The following is a 15,529-nucleotide window of genomic DNA, read 5'->3' as shown; positions in this document are numbered from 1 at the left end:
AGAAATCAATAGTAGTATTACTTTCTATTTGGTAGTAATATTACTTTCTATTCCTTGTTAATTGTCTATGTGGTTAACCCATAGGAGGCAATGTGATTTATTTTTATTGCTTTTTAATCATTTTTTCTTTAATGGAAGAATTTAACATGGAGATAAACTTTTAGGTTTTTCTTTTTTGAACAATGATTACATTAGAAGTAATGTATACATTTAGCCTTATCTTCTGCCAGTGCATACTGAAATGTTTATGGATTATGTCAAAATTATGTCATGTTTGTCTGGGATTTGTTTTAGAGTAATTCATGTTAGGAGAGGAGAATTGATAAGGGTTTATGTGAAATGGGATTGTGTCTTTATGATCACTGAAGCTGGATAAGGAGCGTGTGGGTTTTCATTATGTTGTTCTCTCTACTCTTTATGATTTTGAAATTTACCGTAACTTAAGAAATAGCAGTCTACTGACATGATTTTCTATGTCTTGTCTGTTTTAGGAGCTAACGTGAATAGAACCACAGCTAATAATGACCACACTGTACTGTCCCTGGCTTGTGCAGGGGGTCATCTGGCAGTGGTGGAACTACTTTTGGCTCATGGGGCAGATCCTACTCATCGTTTAAAAGTATGTAATTCAAATGTTTCAGGTAGCGTTGTGAATTAATTCTTCCTCTTGAACATTAGAAGATATCATCTACCAGTTCTATTTATAATGGCATTTTAAGCATATTCATATTTTTCTGTTTTATTAGAGGAAAATGTTCTTTACCAAAGCTAAGATTTGAATATGTCTGGGGCCCATTGGCTTTATCTTCCTAAATGGTTCTGGAAGTTAACTTATTTTTATAATATATTTTTTCTCCTTCCATATCCACTCTTAGGATGGCTCAACTATGTTGATAGAAGCAGCGAAAGGTGGCCATACAAGTGTTGTTTGCTATCTTTTGGACTATCCTAATAACTTGCTTTCAGCCCCTCCACCAGATGTCACTCAGTTAACCCCTCCATCCCACGATTTAAATAGGGTAAGATTCAAAACTAAAGTATTTTATATCTTCTTATCCCTCTTTGGCTCATGGTTTCAATTTAAATTAGATTTGACTATTTTTTGTTATATGTAGTTCTCTTATAGCTATTTAATTCGAAATGGTTAAAGTTGTAATCTGGTATAACATTCAGATTGTAGATTGATGTGATTTTGATTTGCTTTTTTACTATGGCCAGAATAGCCATTCAAATTCAAAGTCCATTAAAAAAATGTTATGGAAAATAATTTGGTGCCAACATATTTTAAGTAAATATGTCAATGTCTGAGATTAATACCATATTACAAATATTTTGAAGAAGTCTTTATAACTTACTCTTAATTTAAATTATGGAGTGCGTGGGAAAAGCAGAAACATAATCAGTTTCCTTTGTCTTAGGCTCCTCGTGTCCCAGTTCAAGCACTGCCCATGGTTGTCCCACCTCAGGAGCCCGACAAACCACCTGCGAATGTTGCCACTACTCTTCCCATCAGGAATAAAGGTCAGTTACACTTCTGAAGACTGTCTTTTACATGTCACCTGGGTAAAAATGATAAGATTACAAAAAAACTATCCATTTTTCCACAAAAATTGAATTTTACTACGTTGACATAAAGATTTTTTTTTTTTTACTGATGAATAAGGCATGTTACTGGGAGAGAAGATAGTTAATAGCATAATTTATGCTAGAGTTATCAGTATTATTAGGAGAAATTCAGATGCTCATCTTTGATGCAGTTCTGATTATCCACAATTCCTCTAATAACTGGTCATTTCTATTCATGTTAAAATATTAGGGCTGGGTATAGTTGGATGACATTTTTGTAAATTGCTTAAATTTCTGTAGTGATATAAGACTTAACAATTTAGATCAAAATTAAAATATATTTTAGAATAATTGGTTTGATATAGATTTTATATCTAGGCTACCTTTTCTTAACCAATAATTAAAAGTTACTTCAGATAAGCTTGTTTGTTTCTCTAGAATTCTGAGGTCCATATTTGACTTGTGGATGTTACACCATGCATGTTCTTAAGTTATGTCCCAAAACATTACAGCTACCAGTTTGAATCAGTTTTTCTTTTTAAAAAGTTTCACCTGAAGAACCAATGCAGTTATAATTTTTTGGTTTTTGGCTACCTATATTATTTTACCAACAAGAATACTAAGTATTTCCACCAGCTCTTTACAGTCACTACTACCAATCTAGAGCCTTGGCATCTTTTTCAGTTAGTGTAGCAAACAGCTGATTGCTACACCCATAGCCAGATCTGTTTATTCACCTGGCTGTCAGAAGATACAGTGGATGGCATAGTCCAGCATCTTTTCTTCCAGGGAAACTGAATCCCAGTTCTCTACTGGCCAGGTAGCTGTGTGAATATGTGAATTTATATCTTGCCTTTATCAGTCTTGAAGATGGTAGGCCCCCAACAAAGACAAATTTTAGCTGGATTTAATTTCCTGGTACTTCTCAGTGGTTTGGGTACTCTTTGTGTGTATGTGTGTGTGTTTAAAAGGCATAGACTATCAAATGTGGAAAAACCTTAACTTAGAGGTCTAAGTTTTCCCTACATCTTAATAATCTAGCATTATTTTTCTGTTCTTATGATAAGTTTTACATCTTTATGACCAGATGAAGTGTCTACACATAGCCTTAGATTTTACTTTAATTGCACCACTTCGATATCACAGACCTGCATCCCTCTATTGTCTAATTTTAGCCATGTAATATTTTTAAAATTAACTTCCCAAAGATTACGCTATGCACATAAAATACATACATTCTATATTTATGATAAAGAAGGTGGATTTGTTTTTAAACTCCTTAACAGTACATTTTCACCTTCTATGGATATGATAACTTGGTGCATAACTGTTGGCACTAAACCTCCCAACAGTAACTCTGTAATGAGGATGCCATTCACGTGCACTTCTGAGGGGGTTTCTTTTTCACACAGCTGCTTCTAAACAAAAGTCCAGCAGCCATTTGCCAGCAAACAGCCAGGATGTACAGGGTTACATCACCAATCAGTCTCCAGAGAGCATTGTAGAAGAGGCTCAGGGAAAGTTAACAGAACTGGAACAGAGGATAAAAGAAGCCATAGAAAAGAATGCACAGCTGCAGTCCTTGGAACTGGCTCACGCTGACCAACTTACCAAGGAGAAGATCGAGGAGCTGAACAAAACAAGGGAGGAACAAATCCAGAAGAAGCAAAAGATTTTGGAGGAACTACAGAAAGTAGAGCGAGAGTTACAACTGAAAACTCAGCAGCAACTAAAAAAGCAGTATCTAGAGGTTAAAGCTCAAAGAATTCAACTTCAGCAGCAGCAGCAACAGTCTTGCCAACATCTGGGACTACTAACTCCTGTTGGGGTTGGAGAACAGCTTTCCGAGGGAGACTATGCACGGTTACAGCAAGTGGATCCTGTTTTGCTTAAAGATGAACCCCAGCAGACTGCTGCTCAGATGGGTTTTGCACCAATCCAGCCTCTGGCCATGCCTCAAGCTTTGCCTCTGGCGGCAGGTCCCTTGCCTCCAGGGTCCATCGCAAATCTTACAGAACTGCAAGGAGTGATAGTTGGACAGCCAGTACTGGGCCAAGCGCAGTTGGCAGGGCTGGGGCAAGGAATTCTGACAGAAACACAACAAGGGTTAATGGTAGCCAGCCCTGCTCAGACCCTCAATGACACGCTGGATGACATCATGGCAGGTGGGTTTATATTGTTATGAGCAGGTATCAAATATGATTTGCTTAAGGCGAGTAAGAGTGTGCCAGAATTTTTTGCCATTACCCAACTTGAGAACTATTTTTGGACTCTTGACCCATGTATATCCTTAGAAATACTAGTTCAATCTCAGAAGTTCTCAGACGGATACAGGTCGAATTAAAGATTATTAGCTCATGCAATACGAATGACTGAAACTTTTTGGCTTAGCTGGGTAGGCTGGGAATCTAGGTTTTTTTCAGTAGTGGGATTGATGTTTGAGTTTTTGTTTTCATTTTTATTTTTTCTCTTTAAGTTCAGAACATTAAGATTGAATTTTGGGTTTTGTCTTTTGTATTCACCAATAAACTGGAAAATTGATAGAAGTTGAAGTGCAAAACTAGTAGCACACATCAGGAGGCTTATTTGTGAACAGAAATACTTTATATCCTAATGGATCAGACTTCAAACCTGATGGATATTTAAAAAAAAAATTTAAACACCTTTACAACAATAATAAAGTACCATACCAAATAGAGTTTGTTTATACTGTATGTCAGTGGTTTTATCCCCTGTGAATGTTAATGTGTAGTCTCTTTCTAATTGTATTACGGGAAGATGTTATCCCCGGACAGTATCATAGATGATTTATCTTTAAATGTGTAGCTAAAGAAAATTTATTCCATTATAATTAGATTCATTGGCAAGAGGAAATATTTTAGAAGGTTGTTTTAATGATTCTGATTTTTGGTACTTTTCAAGAGTTCTGTAACAAAGTAGTAAAATGAGATTTTGTAGGGTTATAAACCATAAAAATGCTATATTGAGAAGGGTAATTTTCTTCATTTAGGAAAAAGATAAAGAAAATTTGAAAAGGGAGAAAAAGGGAAAAACAAAGGCAGTAAATCATTGACAATTGGTAGTTTTCATCTGGTGTCTTCCCCTTTTTTTATTCTTTGGTACACGTAAAAGATGACTGAGTTTTTCTACTTTTTGAAACTGTTGGGGCAGTGTTAGATATTATCATGAAATTACGTATATTTTGTCTTTCATCTTTTAAAAGAATAAAAAAATTAAATTGTATAGTGTTGAGATATTTAGCTAACATTCAGAAACTAAGACACCAACTAATGAGACAGGTTTTATACTTAACAAATTGCTCCTAAGTTTCCCAGTTCTCTTTTATTATCATCCCAGCAGTATTATGTGGAACAAAGATCTCTGCTAATTTTAGAGGGTATAGTAACTGCCTTGAAAAAAATGGTATTAATCATTAGTAAGAACTGTAAAGATTCTTATATTGATAAACATAAAACTTTTCTGTAGATTTAACAATTACTGTTAATAACCATTAGGTGGTTAAAATAATTGGGAATACAATTAAAGAGACATTAGTATCTTACGAAAATTGGAGCACAGTAGCCAGAAGTCCCAAGTTTGCTATTACAGACTGTTAGTTTAGGTCATAATAGTGTTCTTTCTCTTGTCAGTTGAACTACCAAAGAATGTATAGAGTTAAGTCTTATTTATCCAATTAAGTGAAGACTGGACATTCCTACCAATGAACACTTAAAAATTTTCTGATATGCTATTAGAATTTACACAATGTTCTTGGGCAGACTTATCAACGTTGATTTGCCAGTTGTACAATTTTTATACTGATCTGAATTACTGGAGATTTGTAAAGTAGTTTTTCTGTTAATTATTTTACCAAAGGAAAACAAATTCTGCCTATATGTTTCAGGTGTTTTCATATCAAGAATTTCAAAAGCACGTAACTTTTCAGGAAATATGACCAATATTTCTCATTATAAAAATACTTTATCCCTTTCTTATGCCCATTAATATGGAGAGAGGAGAGATGACCAGAAGGAAGAACAGGATTAAAAGCATCCAGCCACTTACCTGCAGTCCATCCCTATCATCATGCCTGTGCACATGCATAAACATACACATATACTCTTGCACTCACTTCCACAACTTTTCGTTAGACAACTTTTGTGTTAGTACTTGTTCTTTAGGTTGACTATTAACCATTTCCGTTTCTTTCTTTGGGTTTCTTGAAATTTTATAACCTCTTTAGGCTCAGTCTTCCTTCCCCACTGCAGTATAACCTGTTCTTTATTCTTTAACTCCCATTTCTTAGACCGCTCTTGTAAGGTTCAGTCCCTTTCTCTAGTACTTGGCTGGCCCAAATCTGTCTTTCCTGTTCTCTGTACCTACATAGCAAAATCAGTTCCCGGTTTAACCAGTCTTAACGCCTTGCGTTTGCTGTGCTCTCAAGTTCCTCCTTTCCTTACCTGATGTAAAACTTCCCTGGAGCATCTGGTTCTCATTTAAAATCTAACCCTAAAATGAAATACCAAGTGTAAAGATCTGTACCAGAGTTCCTTCAGATCCCTGCATATTTACAAGTTGTTACTTTTCTCTCTAGGGGATGGATGAGTGACAGGCAGTTATTTCATTAATTTCATAAGTACCCCAAAGGAAATGAAATGAGGGAACTGGTTTTTCTTAAATCTCCTTTTAGATGAGATGATAAGAACAAGCAATTTGACCAAAAATAAGAAAACTCGTTTTCATACGTTCTTTAAAAGAACTTATTCCAATTAAAATGTAAATAACAATATAGTCATTTAACAATAAAGCTTAGACTTTTTGTTTAGTATCATGAAATAAATATCAGTTCTTTGGACAGATTGGTGTTCATTCTGTTTAAGCTAATTTTAGTATTTAGCATTTTCACTTGTGAAAATCAATCCAATCAGAGGAGATTATGGAATCTATTTTAAGAGCCATAGATTTTTTTTATGGTTTTGAAATTTATATCTAGAATATGTACATTTAAATTATCTTGGTTTTTTTTTCTTAATATACAAAACCATTGATCAATTTAGTGTATTAGTACATGCCCTTTCCTATTAATCTGGATCCCTAAGGATTCAAACTGTTTTGTTTTGTTTTGTTTCCTTCTTTGTTTTTCTTTTAGCTTTTAAGTGGACTTAAAAATGTATAATTATAGAATGTGTGTTGCTATAATGTATATAGTGTATGTTTGTGCCTGAACTAAGGATTTCATGTAAAATAGATTTCTTAATTGACAATCGTGTTTATAATTGTTAAATAAGGTCAATTTCAGTTTTATTCTTGGCAGGATCATAACCTCTTTTGCCTGGTTTCAGGTCCAGTTGTGAATCATGATTGTTTTCTGTCTGATGTAGTTGATAAGTATATCGATAACACACATCCACACTACTGTTGACCATTCAAAGATTAATGCCCAAACTTCAGTGCTATAGTATTTTTAATGGCGGTGGGGGGTGTGGGTAGAAAAGTATTAATGTTCACTTATCAACTCCAGAAGTGAATCCATGAGAGAATAAAATACCCTCAATTGCCACAACCTTTAGAGTTCTCCCACCTCAAGTACTGACCTAATTAGCCCCTTTTTAACTTGCATATTTTGGTTAAAATAATATAAAGGGAAAATTACACTTAGAACTAACAATATACTTAGAACTAACAGTAATCTATATTTGAAGGTTTATTGCGTGCATACATTGATTTCTACCTTAATCTTTTAATTTTCTCCTCAAGTCAGTGTGATTGCTGGATTGATTGGTGGGCATTTTAACCCCCACAGAATAATTCTACATGTGAGAAACTATATTTCTGTGTGAGGATCAAATTTTCATATTTTACTATTCTGTCATAGTAAAGGGCTACCATTCAGAATATTATCATCCCCTTGCCTGCAGTTAGTAAAAGAGTAGAGAGTGTTTTAAATGATTTGAGAGTGAGGTTCACCCCAAAGAGTGAAATTACTTTCATTAGAATATGAGGTGTCAAAATGGCAGATTAAAACTCATACTTTTCTCCCTCTGAACTTGGCTATTTTACCTTTTATTCCTTTTCGGATTAAGAAGATATAATGGACAACTATCCATTTGCATTTATATTCAGTTTTAGTTCATAAGATATCCTTTTTGTTTTCAGGGTTATTTTCAATTGGGGTTTTATGATTACATACTGTAAGGGGAATTTTATTTTCAGATGGATTATTATTTAGAAAATGGGTTATTTTTAATATGCTTTCTATTTTTAGACTGTTGTCCAAAATCAGAAATAAAATAACCAGAAAAATGAGTTATTAGTGCTATGCATTCTACCTATAGACATTTTGTTTTAAAAAATCTTTGAATATTTTCTAATAATTCTTTCTTACTGTTCCCTAACAATGTTTCATCCTTATTAAGTGCAGTTATTTTGTTCAACAGCAGTCAGTGGAAGAGCATCTGCAATGTCAAACACTCCTACCCACAGTATCGCTGCTTCCATTTCCCAACCTCAGACTCCAACTCCAAGTCCTATCATCTCTCCTTCAGCCATGCTTCCTATCTACCCTGCCATAGATATTGATGCACAGGTAAGCTCCAAATTCTGGAGGGATGGTTTTTAACTAAAATCATACCATCAGTAAAAACATTAATCAGTGATTTAAATCCTCTTAGACTGCTTTGTCTCCAGGCAGAAATCTGAGTCACATTTATGAATAAATTAGAATCCACATTTTAAAAAATAAAATACCAGATGCAGATTATTTTTGATAATTATGTGATGGTTTGGTTTCCGCAGTTGTCAAGTAACTTTTTTTTTTAACTTTAGAAGAGGATGTTAAAAGAAATAACTTCTTTAAGATTAGTTTGTATTTTATTCTAATCTTGAATTAGAAGATATGCTTCTAATTCATAATGGATTACACATAAAAGATTCTTCCATTGATGTATCGTATATACTCAGTTACATTTATATTGTCTTGGAAAGTTCTGATCTTGCTGACTGAAACATGTAGTGAATCTGTGTGTCTGTGTCTGTAGCACTAAATCAAAACTAAACACCCAGTTTTTAGAAAATTAGTTTACCATGTAATCTCAGGGCAGAGTGAAGTTGGAGATAGGAGGCTAGCTGGTGTTTTGTCTTGAAGAAATGCTGAGAGGCTTAGTTTAGGAGACCGCCGGACAAGATAAAGGTTATGTGTCCTTATTCAGGACTGAGAAATGTTTGCAGTTAAGTTTTGTATTTTGATTAATATGTGGGGTGGGGAGGGGGTGACGTAGGTGAAGATGGCAGTATACATGATAAAATATTTTTTTTAATGATCAGTTGTTTATAAACCTGAATTTCAGGAAGGGTGTGTGTGTGTATGTATGTGTCCTATTAAGACTGTGTACTCTTAACCTATGAAAATAAAGCTTCCTTTTCATTAAAATGCTTCTTGGCAATATTGTGAAAGAAAAAGAAATTTCACTTCTATTGTTGCTTTCCAAATGTTCATTGTGTTATGTGTGCTAACTTTTTTTTTGAGCACTTAAAAATGGTCAAGGGCAATTTTAAGGAATTGTGTTGTTTTCAGACCACATATATGAAGAAGCAACTTTTAAATACCCATTTCCCTGATGAAGAAACCAAGGCTAAGAAAGACATTTAATCTTTTCCTTAAGAGCACTTCTTTTAGCTAAGAAGTGAGGGTTGAGAGTCAGACTTTAGTAGGTCTGATTTCAAAGGCAACCTCCTTAACTACCACACTCTATAACCTTTTAAAAATTACAAAGTATTCATTTGATGATCTACAATGATTTATATTTAATAATGATACAGCATTATAGGGGCACCTGCTCAGTTGGTTGAGCATACCCGACTCTTGATCTCAGGGTTGTGGGATTGAGCCCTATGTGGGGCTCTGTACTGGGTGCGGAGCCTGCTTAGGGTTCTCTTTCCCTCTCCCTCCGCACCTGCCCACTGTCACACTTTCTCGCTCTCTCTCCCCGCCCCCAAGTAAGTAAGTAAATAAATAAAAATACAGCATAATGGAACTGGGTTGAAGTTGGTATTGAATCTGCATTATTTTCCTCCAGTCTTTTTTCCTCTGAGGTTATTATGTTGTATGGCTATTATGTTTTAAGGAGAGTTATATTTTTTAGTTTTTGTGGAATCAAGAATTGAACCATAAGCAAAACTAAAAACTTCACCAAAATATAAAAGGATTTAAGAAAAATTATTTTGTATAAGAAAAAGTTCCTCCAAGTATGATCGTGATTTTATTTAATTTGAAATTCTTATAGTTATGGTGAAATTTTACTGGACTATACTACTCAACCATCCATTGCTCTATTATAAATTAATTTCTAAGAAAAACATAAATAATGAAATTTTGTTTTTAATTTCCAAAAACTCGCATTTGGGGTGCCTGGGTGGCTCAGATGGTTATGCATCTGCCTTCGGCTCAGGTCATGATCTGCAGGTCTTGGGATTGAGCCCTGCATCAAGCCCCTGACTCAGCGGGGAATCTGCTTCTCCCTCTCCCTCTTTCTCCTCCTGCTTTTGCTCTCTTTGTGTTGCTTTCTCAAATGAATAATTAAAATCTAAAAAAAAACCCCACAAAAAACAAACAAAAAAACCTATGTTTTGATATTAGTTGACATGCTTATGTAAAAAAGATTTGACTGTATTCTTAAATATCTGTTCCTTTTTATCTGATCTCCATATCAAGGTTTTTCAGTTTGGTTAGCTTATCATGAGTTATTCTTTTTGTTTAGGAAGTTTAGGAGTTTTCTTTTTGTTTAGAAGTTTAGGAAATTTCTGCTTTGGAAAACATAATACCAAATAAACATTCAGAAATAATTGTTCACTATTTCTTCTTTTATTTTTGATGTTAGTTTTTAAAGTTGACTAGTTTTTATGGTACCAAGCAGGCATGTTAAGCAGTTGTAAAGATGCTTTTGTATTCAGTTCATCCAAAGTTTTTTCTAGATTCTGAAATAAAAATTCCATGAGATTTTATGTAGTGGATATTGTGGATTATGTGTGATAGTACTGTGCTGTAACAGGCAAGTGATATGATAAATTCATACCAAGACTCTAACTCTGTTTAGAAAGATTAAACTTTTTCTAATATTTGAATCTTTTATTTGGTTATTTAACAAATCTTAACACTTTCATAGATACTAATTTCTTTAACTTTATAACAACCTCATGAGGTGTAGGTACATTGTTACTCCCATTTTATAGGTGAAGAAGGTGAGACTTACAGATGTTAACTATTTGCCCAATAGGTAATTTATGGTGGAGCCAGCTTTCATCCACCCTAGCATTCTGGCTCTAGATTCTGTACTCTTAAGCACTGCACTATGATACCTGTTTTTCAGTTTTTATCTTAGATGTGAATGTTGATTTTAATTATATTAACCTGGTAAATTAGATTATAGAAAATAGGTCTACCACCTGGATGGCAAAGGGTTGTGTGTCTTTCATCCTTACAGCTTTTCAACATGTTTCCTTGGCCATACCTCATATTTATATCAAATCTTAATTTAAAGAACAACAAAAGAAATGTTAAATTTTTTACACCTTCAGTACATGTCTCTTTAATGCTAATGATTCTTAAAATGGTCATACTTAAACTTCTTTAATTGATCATTATATGCAGAAACTAGTATTTTTAACAGAGATTAGCGAAATCATGTTTAATTTCTGGAACTTGAAGAATGCTGAATGTATTCTTTATAAGGTTCCTCAAATCTTACGTAAGATAACTAGAAATTACCTTTGGTGTGCATGTATGTGCCACGGGCTTTCTACCTTTCGTGTAATAGTTTTATTGAATCATGTTTGATGTATTTTTTTTTTATCCGATTTGTTTTGGGTTTTTTTTGTTTGTTTTTAAGTAAGCTCTGCATCCAGTGTGGGGCTTGATTAGGAGTTGTATGTTCTACTAAGTAAGCGAGGTGGCCCTTGTCTGGATATTTTTAATATATTTATATTATAAGATATTTTAGTACCATATATGAACTGTTACCAAAATTCATTTTAGGGAACATCAGTAAATGATAATTTGAAGGAACTTTTTGAGACTTTTATTACATCTTTTAATAGCATAGCTCTAATTTTTATTTTGCTTGAATGGTTATTCTGCATGTAGAAACTAGTAATCATTTACAGGCTTTTAAGAATGATTGGTTTTGTATGAAACAGTAAATCTGGCTGAAGGTTAGAGTTGAATACTACTGAGTTAAATATTTTCTGTGTTTTGTGTGAGATTTTGATTGACTCTAACTGCCACAAATACGAGAAAGTACCAGTTGTTCTGTTCATGGGTGTAAAACTTGTGTTCCCTTCCCCTCCTATTTTCTTACTACATGTTTTCCATGTATTTCTGAACTGCTTGTCATTTTTATTCACAAACTTCAAAGGCTTTCCTTAAACTTGGAGTAGCCGGTTCTAGTACATTTTATAAAAGAGAAAAATAAATACTACTTTATGCAGTTTTGCTTTTTTCCCAGTTTTTAATAACATCTATCCATGATTATTTTTTAAAGAAGGTAGGCACTAAAGTTGACTTAGATATCAGGACTGAAATTAAAGTATGTAAAATTATATTTTGCCTTTAATGGTATAAATATCATTTGTATATTTTTCTCCTGTAGGTTTTGCATACGGAGAATAGTTCAATCACTTTATTTTAATGAGAAAAATTGAAGAAATAAGAAAAATGAGTTAATGGTGATATGTAATATGCTGCCATTAAGCATTCTACTTAAAATGTGTGCATTTTAATTGTTTATGTGAGGTTTTAAGCAAGTTATTTACTGTTTTACTGACTATTTTCATTATTCTCATTCTCCCTAAATGCTCTCCTTTTTACTTTTTTATTTTTTACTTTTTTTGTATCTTACACATGACCTCTGACATGTTTAGAGAATGAGATGCCTAGAATTATGAAGGTTATGGAGGTCTACAAAAAGGTTAGCACTTGAAGTTCTAATGATTTTCAAAGTGAATTAATTACTTAGATGTAATTAATAGGTCCTCTTCCCCTGCCTTTTTTTTTTTTTTTTAACAGACAGTTCAGGTACGTTTTTTCATGCATTCCAGCTTATTAAAAGTTGCTTTTTCCGTTAATACTGCATTTGTCTCATGATTCCTTCTTATTTTTCAGTCTTACGAACTTGAAGAGTCATGTCAATTTACAGAGTACTTCTACATTGAATATAATTTTAGCATTTTTTTATAAGACAGAATCATCATAACATCTGTCACATACAAAATAGTGTATTTTATGGTATTGTGGACCAAATGAAAATTTCTTTAGAATGTAAACCTGAATGAGCTCCTTACAAACCTCTGGGCATCGGTCTCCCTTTCAGGTTTCTCTTAGTTACAGATACATGACAATGTATATGACTTGTTGACCAGTATAACATAACATGACTTTAATGATACATTGCCTTTCAGGAAGCCATCACCTGTATTGTTATCAGTAATATTCAAAACATGTATTTTTTTATTCTATATCATGTTAGTCATTGTTACTTTAACCCAAACTTCTGCTTCAGTTAATTTGTTTCTTGAAGTAATACAAATCAGGATAGTGTGTCTTAGCACTTGGGAGTTGTATAGGTGTTCGTTAGGAAGGTGGAAACCTCACTTCAGAATCTTTTGATTTTTTTCATTTTTGTTTTTAGAAGATTTCATATTAGTTCATGAAGTTACCCACTCTTACGTTCCCCAAGGAATTTGACAAGCCCTCTTTTCTTAGTTTTAAATATTTTTTCATTCAACTCTCTTAATACCTTGTTTCTATTTCTCTCATAGTTTGAACCTAAATTTGCCCTATGCTGTAAGCACTAAGCTCCTAGTGAACAGGGACTGTATTTAGTTATATATTTGTCAACCCTGAAGTACCTAGCAGAGTAGTATTTTGAATGTAAAAGGTGCTTTAATAAACATCAGTTGAATTAATGTTTTATAATGGATGAGGGGAAACAGTATTTTACTAACCATTAAAATATTCCATGCTTATCTTTTTCAAATTTTGTCTCTTCATTCTCTAAGATCAGCTCTGCTTTCCTACATTACTCTTTAACCCCCAGAAGACATTGAGAAGCCTAATAAAGTTCATTAGAAAGTGGACTCTTCATCATAAAGTTGACTTTCTAATTGTCACTAACATAGGAAGTATATAAGGTAGATAGACGTAAACATTATATTGACCTAGTTGGTTTAGCACTGCTTTATGATGTAATAGGGAAAGCAGGATTTTGTTATCCAAGATCTCCTTGTTGTTTTTTTTTAAGCCAGTCCCTATCAGTTACTAGCTTGTATGACTATTGGAGGATTATTTCTCTAAGCCTTTGTTTCTTTTTTTTTTTTTCTGAAATCAAAATAATAATTCCTTCCTTATAAACCTGAAATGAAGATCAAATACAATTACACAGTCAGAGCTGCCACTCATTTAAGTATTCGTGTCCTTCTTCATTGTTGTAGTTGGTGCATCTCTCCCTTGTGGCCATCCCTGATCTCTGCAGTCAGTAGCTCTGCTCTCTGCCAGCCTCTTCTGCAGAGCAGCTTTTGCGGTCTCCCTCTTCATCACTGACTAGTAGGCTTTTTCTTATTTCTTGACTCTATCGATTTTGCCTTTTGTCTCTTGTTACTCATTTTTTGTAATGGAGTTTGGTTTTGAGACTTGACCTTCTGGGAGAAAATGCCTTTCCTTTTTGTATTTATTACATAAATATAATAAATATTACAAAAAATATAAACACAGTAAATATATGTCTTATATGTAGCCTTTTGTTTTATTAGTAATAGCCTTTGAATCTGTGACCCTGCATAGTTGCTGTCATTCATTGAACTTAACTATCATTTATTGTTTCCTGGGCAAAGCATCACTTACAGGTAGAGAATGCAAACATGAATAAAACATGTTTATTACCTTCCAGGAATTTCTAGTTCTCTGAGAGTGATAGGCATATACTGATAGAAGCATAAGGAAGATTGGTGATAAGTATTGTACTAGAGATGCATATGTAAAAACGAGGGAAAGTAGCTTAGAACAGTACTGTGAAACAGAAAAAGTAATGAAAAACACATAAAATTTTCTAGTAACCACATTTAAAAAAGCAAAATAAAATAGGTAATCATATGTCCATAATAATATTGTTTAAACATGTAATCAGTAATACCAAAAAACTACTGAGATATTTTACATTTTTATTTCATATTAAAGGTCTTCAAAATTCAGTCTATATGTTATACTTACAGCTTAGAGTGATCACATCATCCTCGTTTTCCTGGGACTTCCCTGATTTTAGCACCAGAAGCTTCTTAGGCCAGAGACCTCCTCAGTCCTATGCAAATGATGGTTTGTTAGCCTGTATTTATCTCAACTTGGGTTTCATTTAGATTTGATTAGATGTACAATTAAGAAAGTAGATTTATTTACTCAGAGTGCTCTGAAAAATTCTCTACTAACCAAATGAGTATCACTTTTTAACTTTAAATTCATTAAAACAAAATTTAAAATACAGTTTTTCAGTCACATTAGCTGTATTTGTAGAATAATAGCTACATACTGCTAGCAGTTACCTTTCTTCAATAGTACAAGTTTAGAGTACTAAAAGTATGAGGACTTAGTTTATGAAACAAGCATTTTAAACTATAATAGAGTATCATTAGCAGAAGTCAGAAGTAAATCATCACGTTTCAATTGTGATAGTCTTTGTCTTTAAAAATACTCTGTATACTATGTATTTTTCTTTGTTGTTCCTTTAAGTATTTGGGGGCTTTGTTTTCAACTGCAATTAAATTACTTGGAAGCCCTTTTTCTGTATCAGGGCTTGCTTTTCAGCTTTCTTAGGTGGGCCTAGAACAGCTAATTTGGCTCCACTGCTGAGGATTTTACTTGATATTCTGTGTGTTTTGAGGGCTTTCTACTCTGGCTGGTGGGAACCAAACTATTGCTGGC

General features: G+C 33.5%; 1 protein-coding gene across 7 annotated transcripts in view; it reads left to right on the top strand.

The window, feature by feature from the left end:
* ANKRD17 (ankyrin repeat domain 17) overlaps positions 1 to 15,529 on the top strand; it is a 163,183-nt gene that overhangs the window by 102,921 nt on the left and 44,733 nt on the right. For 4 of the 7 annotated variants that reach the window (XM_032334553.1, XM_032334551.1, XM_032334554.1 and 1 more), the window contains 5 exons: positions 492 to 619; positions 876 to 1,019; positions 1,419 to 1,521; positions 2,979 to 3,731; positions 8,004 to 8,152. In XM_032334553.1, coding sequence (XP_032190444.1) covers positions 492 to 619; positions 876 to 1,019; positions 1,419 to 1,521; positions 2,979 to 3,731; positions 8,004 to 8,152 — 1,277 coding nt within the window. The remainder of the gene's footprint in view (positions 1 to 491; positions 620 to 875; positions 1,020 to 1,418; positions 1,522 to 2,978; positions 3,732 to 8,003; positions 8,153 to 15,529) is intronic. The other 3 variants (XM_032334552.1, XM_032334558.1, XM_032334557.1) reach the window with 3 other exon arrangements.

The sequence above is a fragment of the Mustela erminea genome, chromosome 2 (assembly GCF_009829155.1).
Source record: "Mustela erminea isolate mMusErm1 chromosome 2, mMusErm1.Pri, whole genome shotgun sequence".
Classification (NCBI taxonomy): domain Eukaryota; kingdom Metazoa; phylum Chordata; class Mammalia; order Carnivora; family Mustelidae; genus Mustela; species Mustela erminea.
The sequence above is the reverse complement of the archived record's forward strand: the minus strand, read 5'-3'. Positions and strand labels throughout refer to the sequence as shown.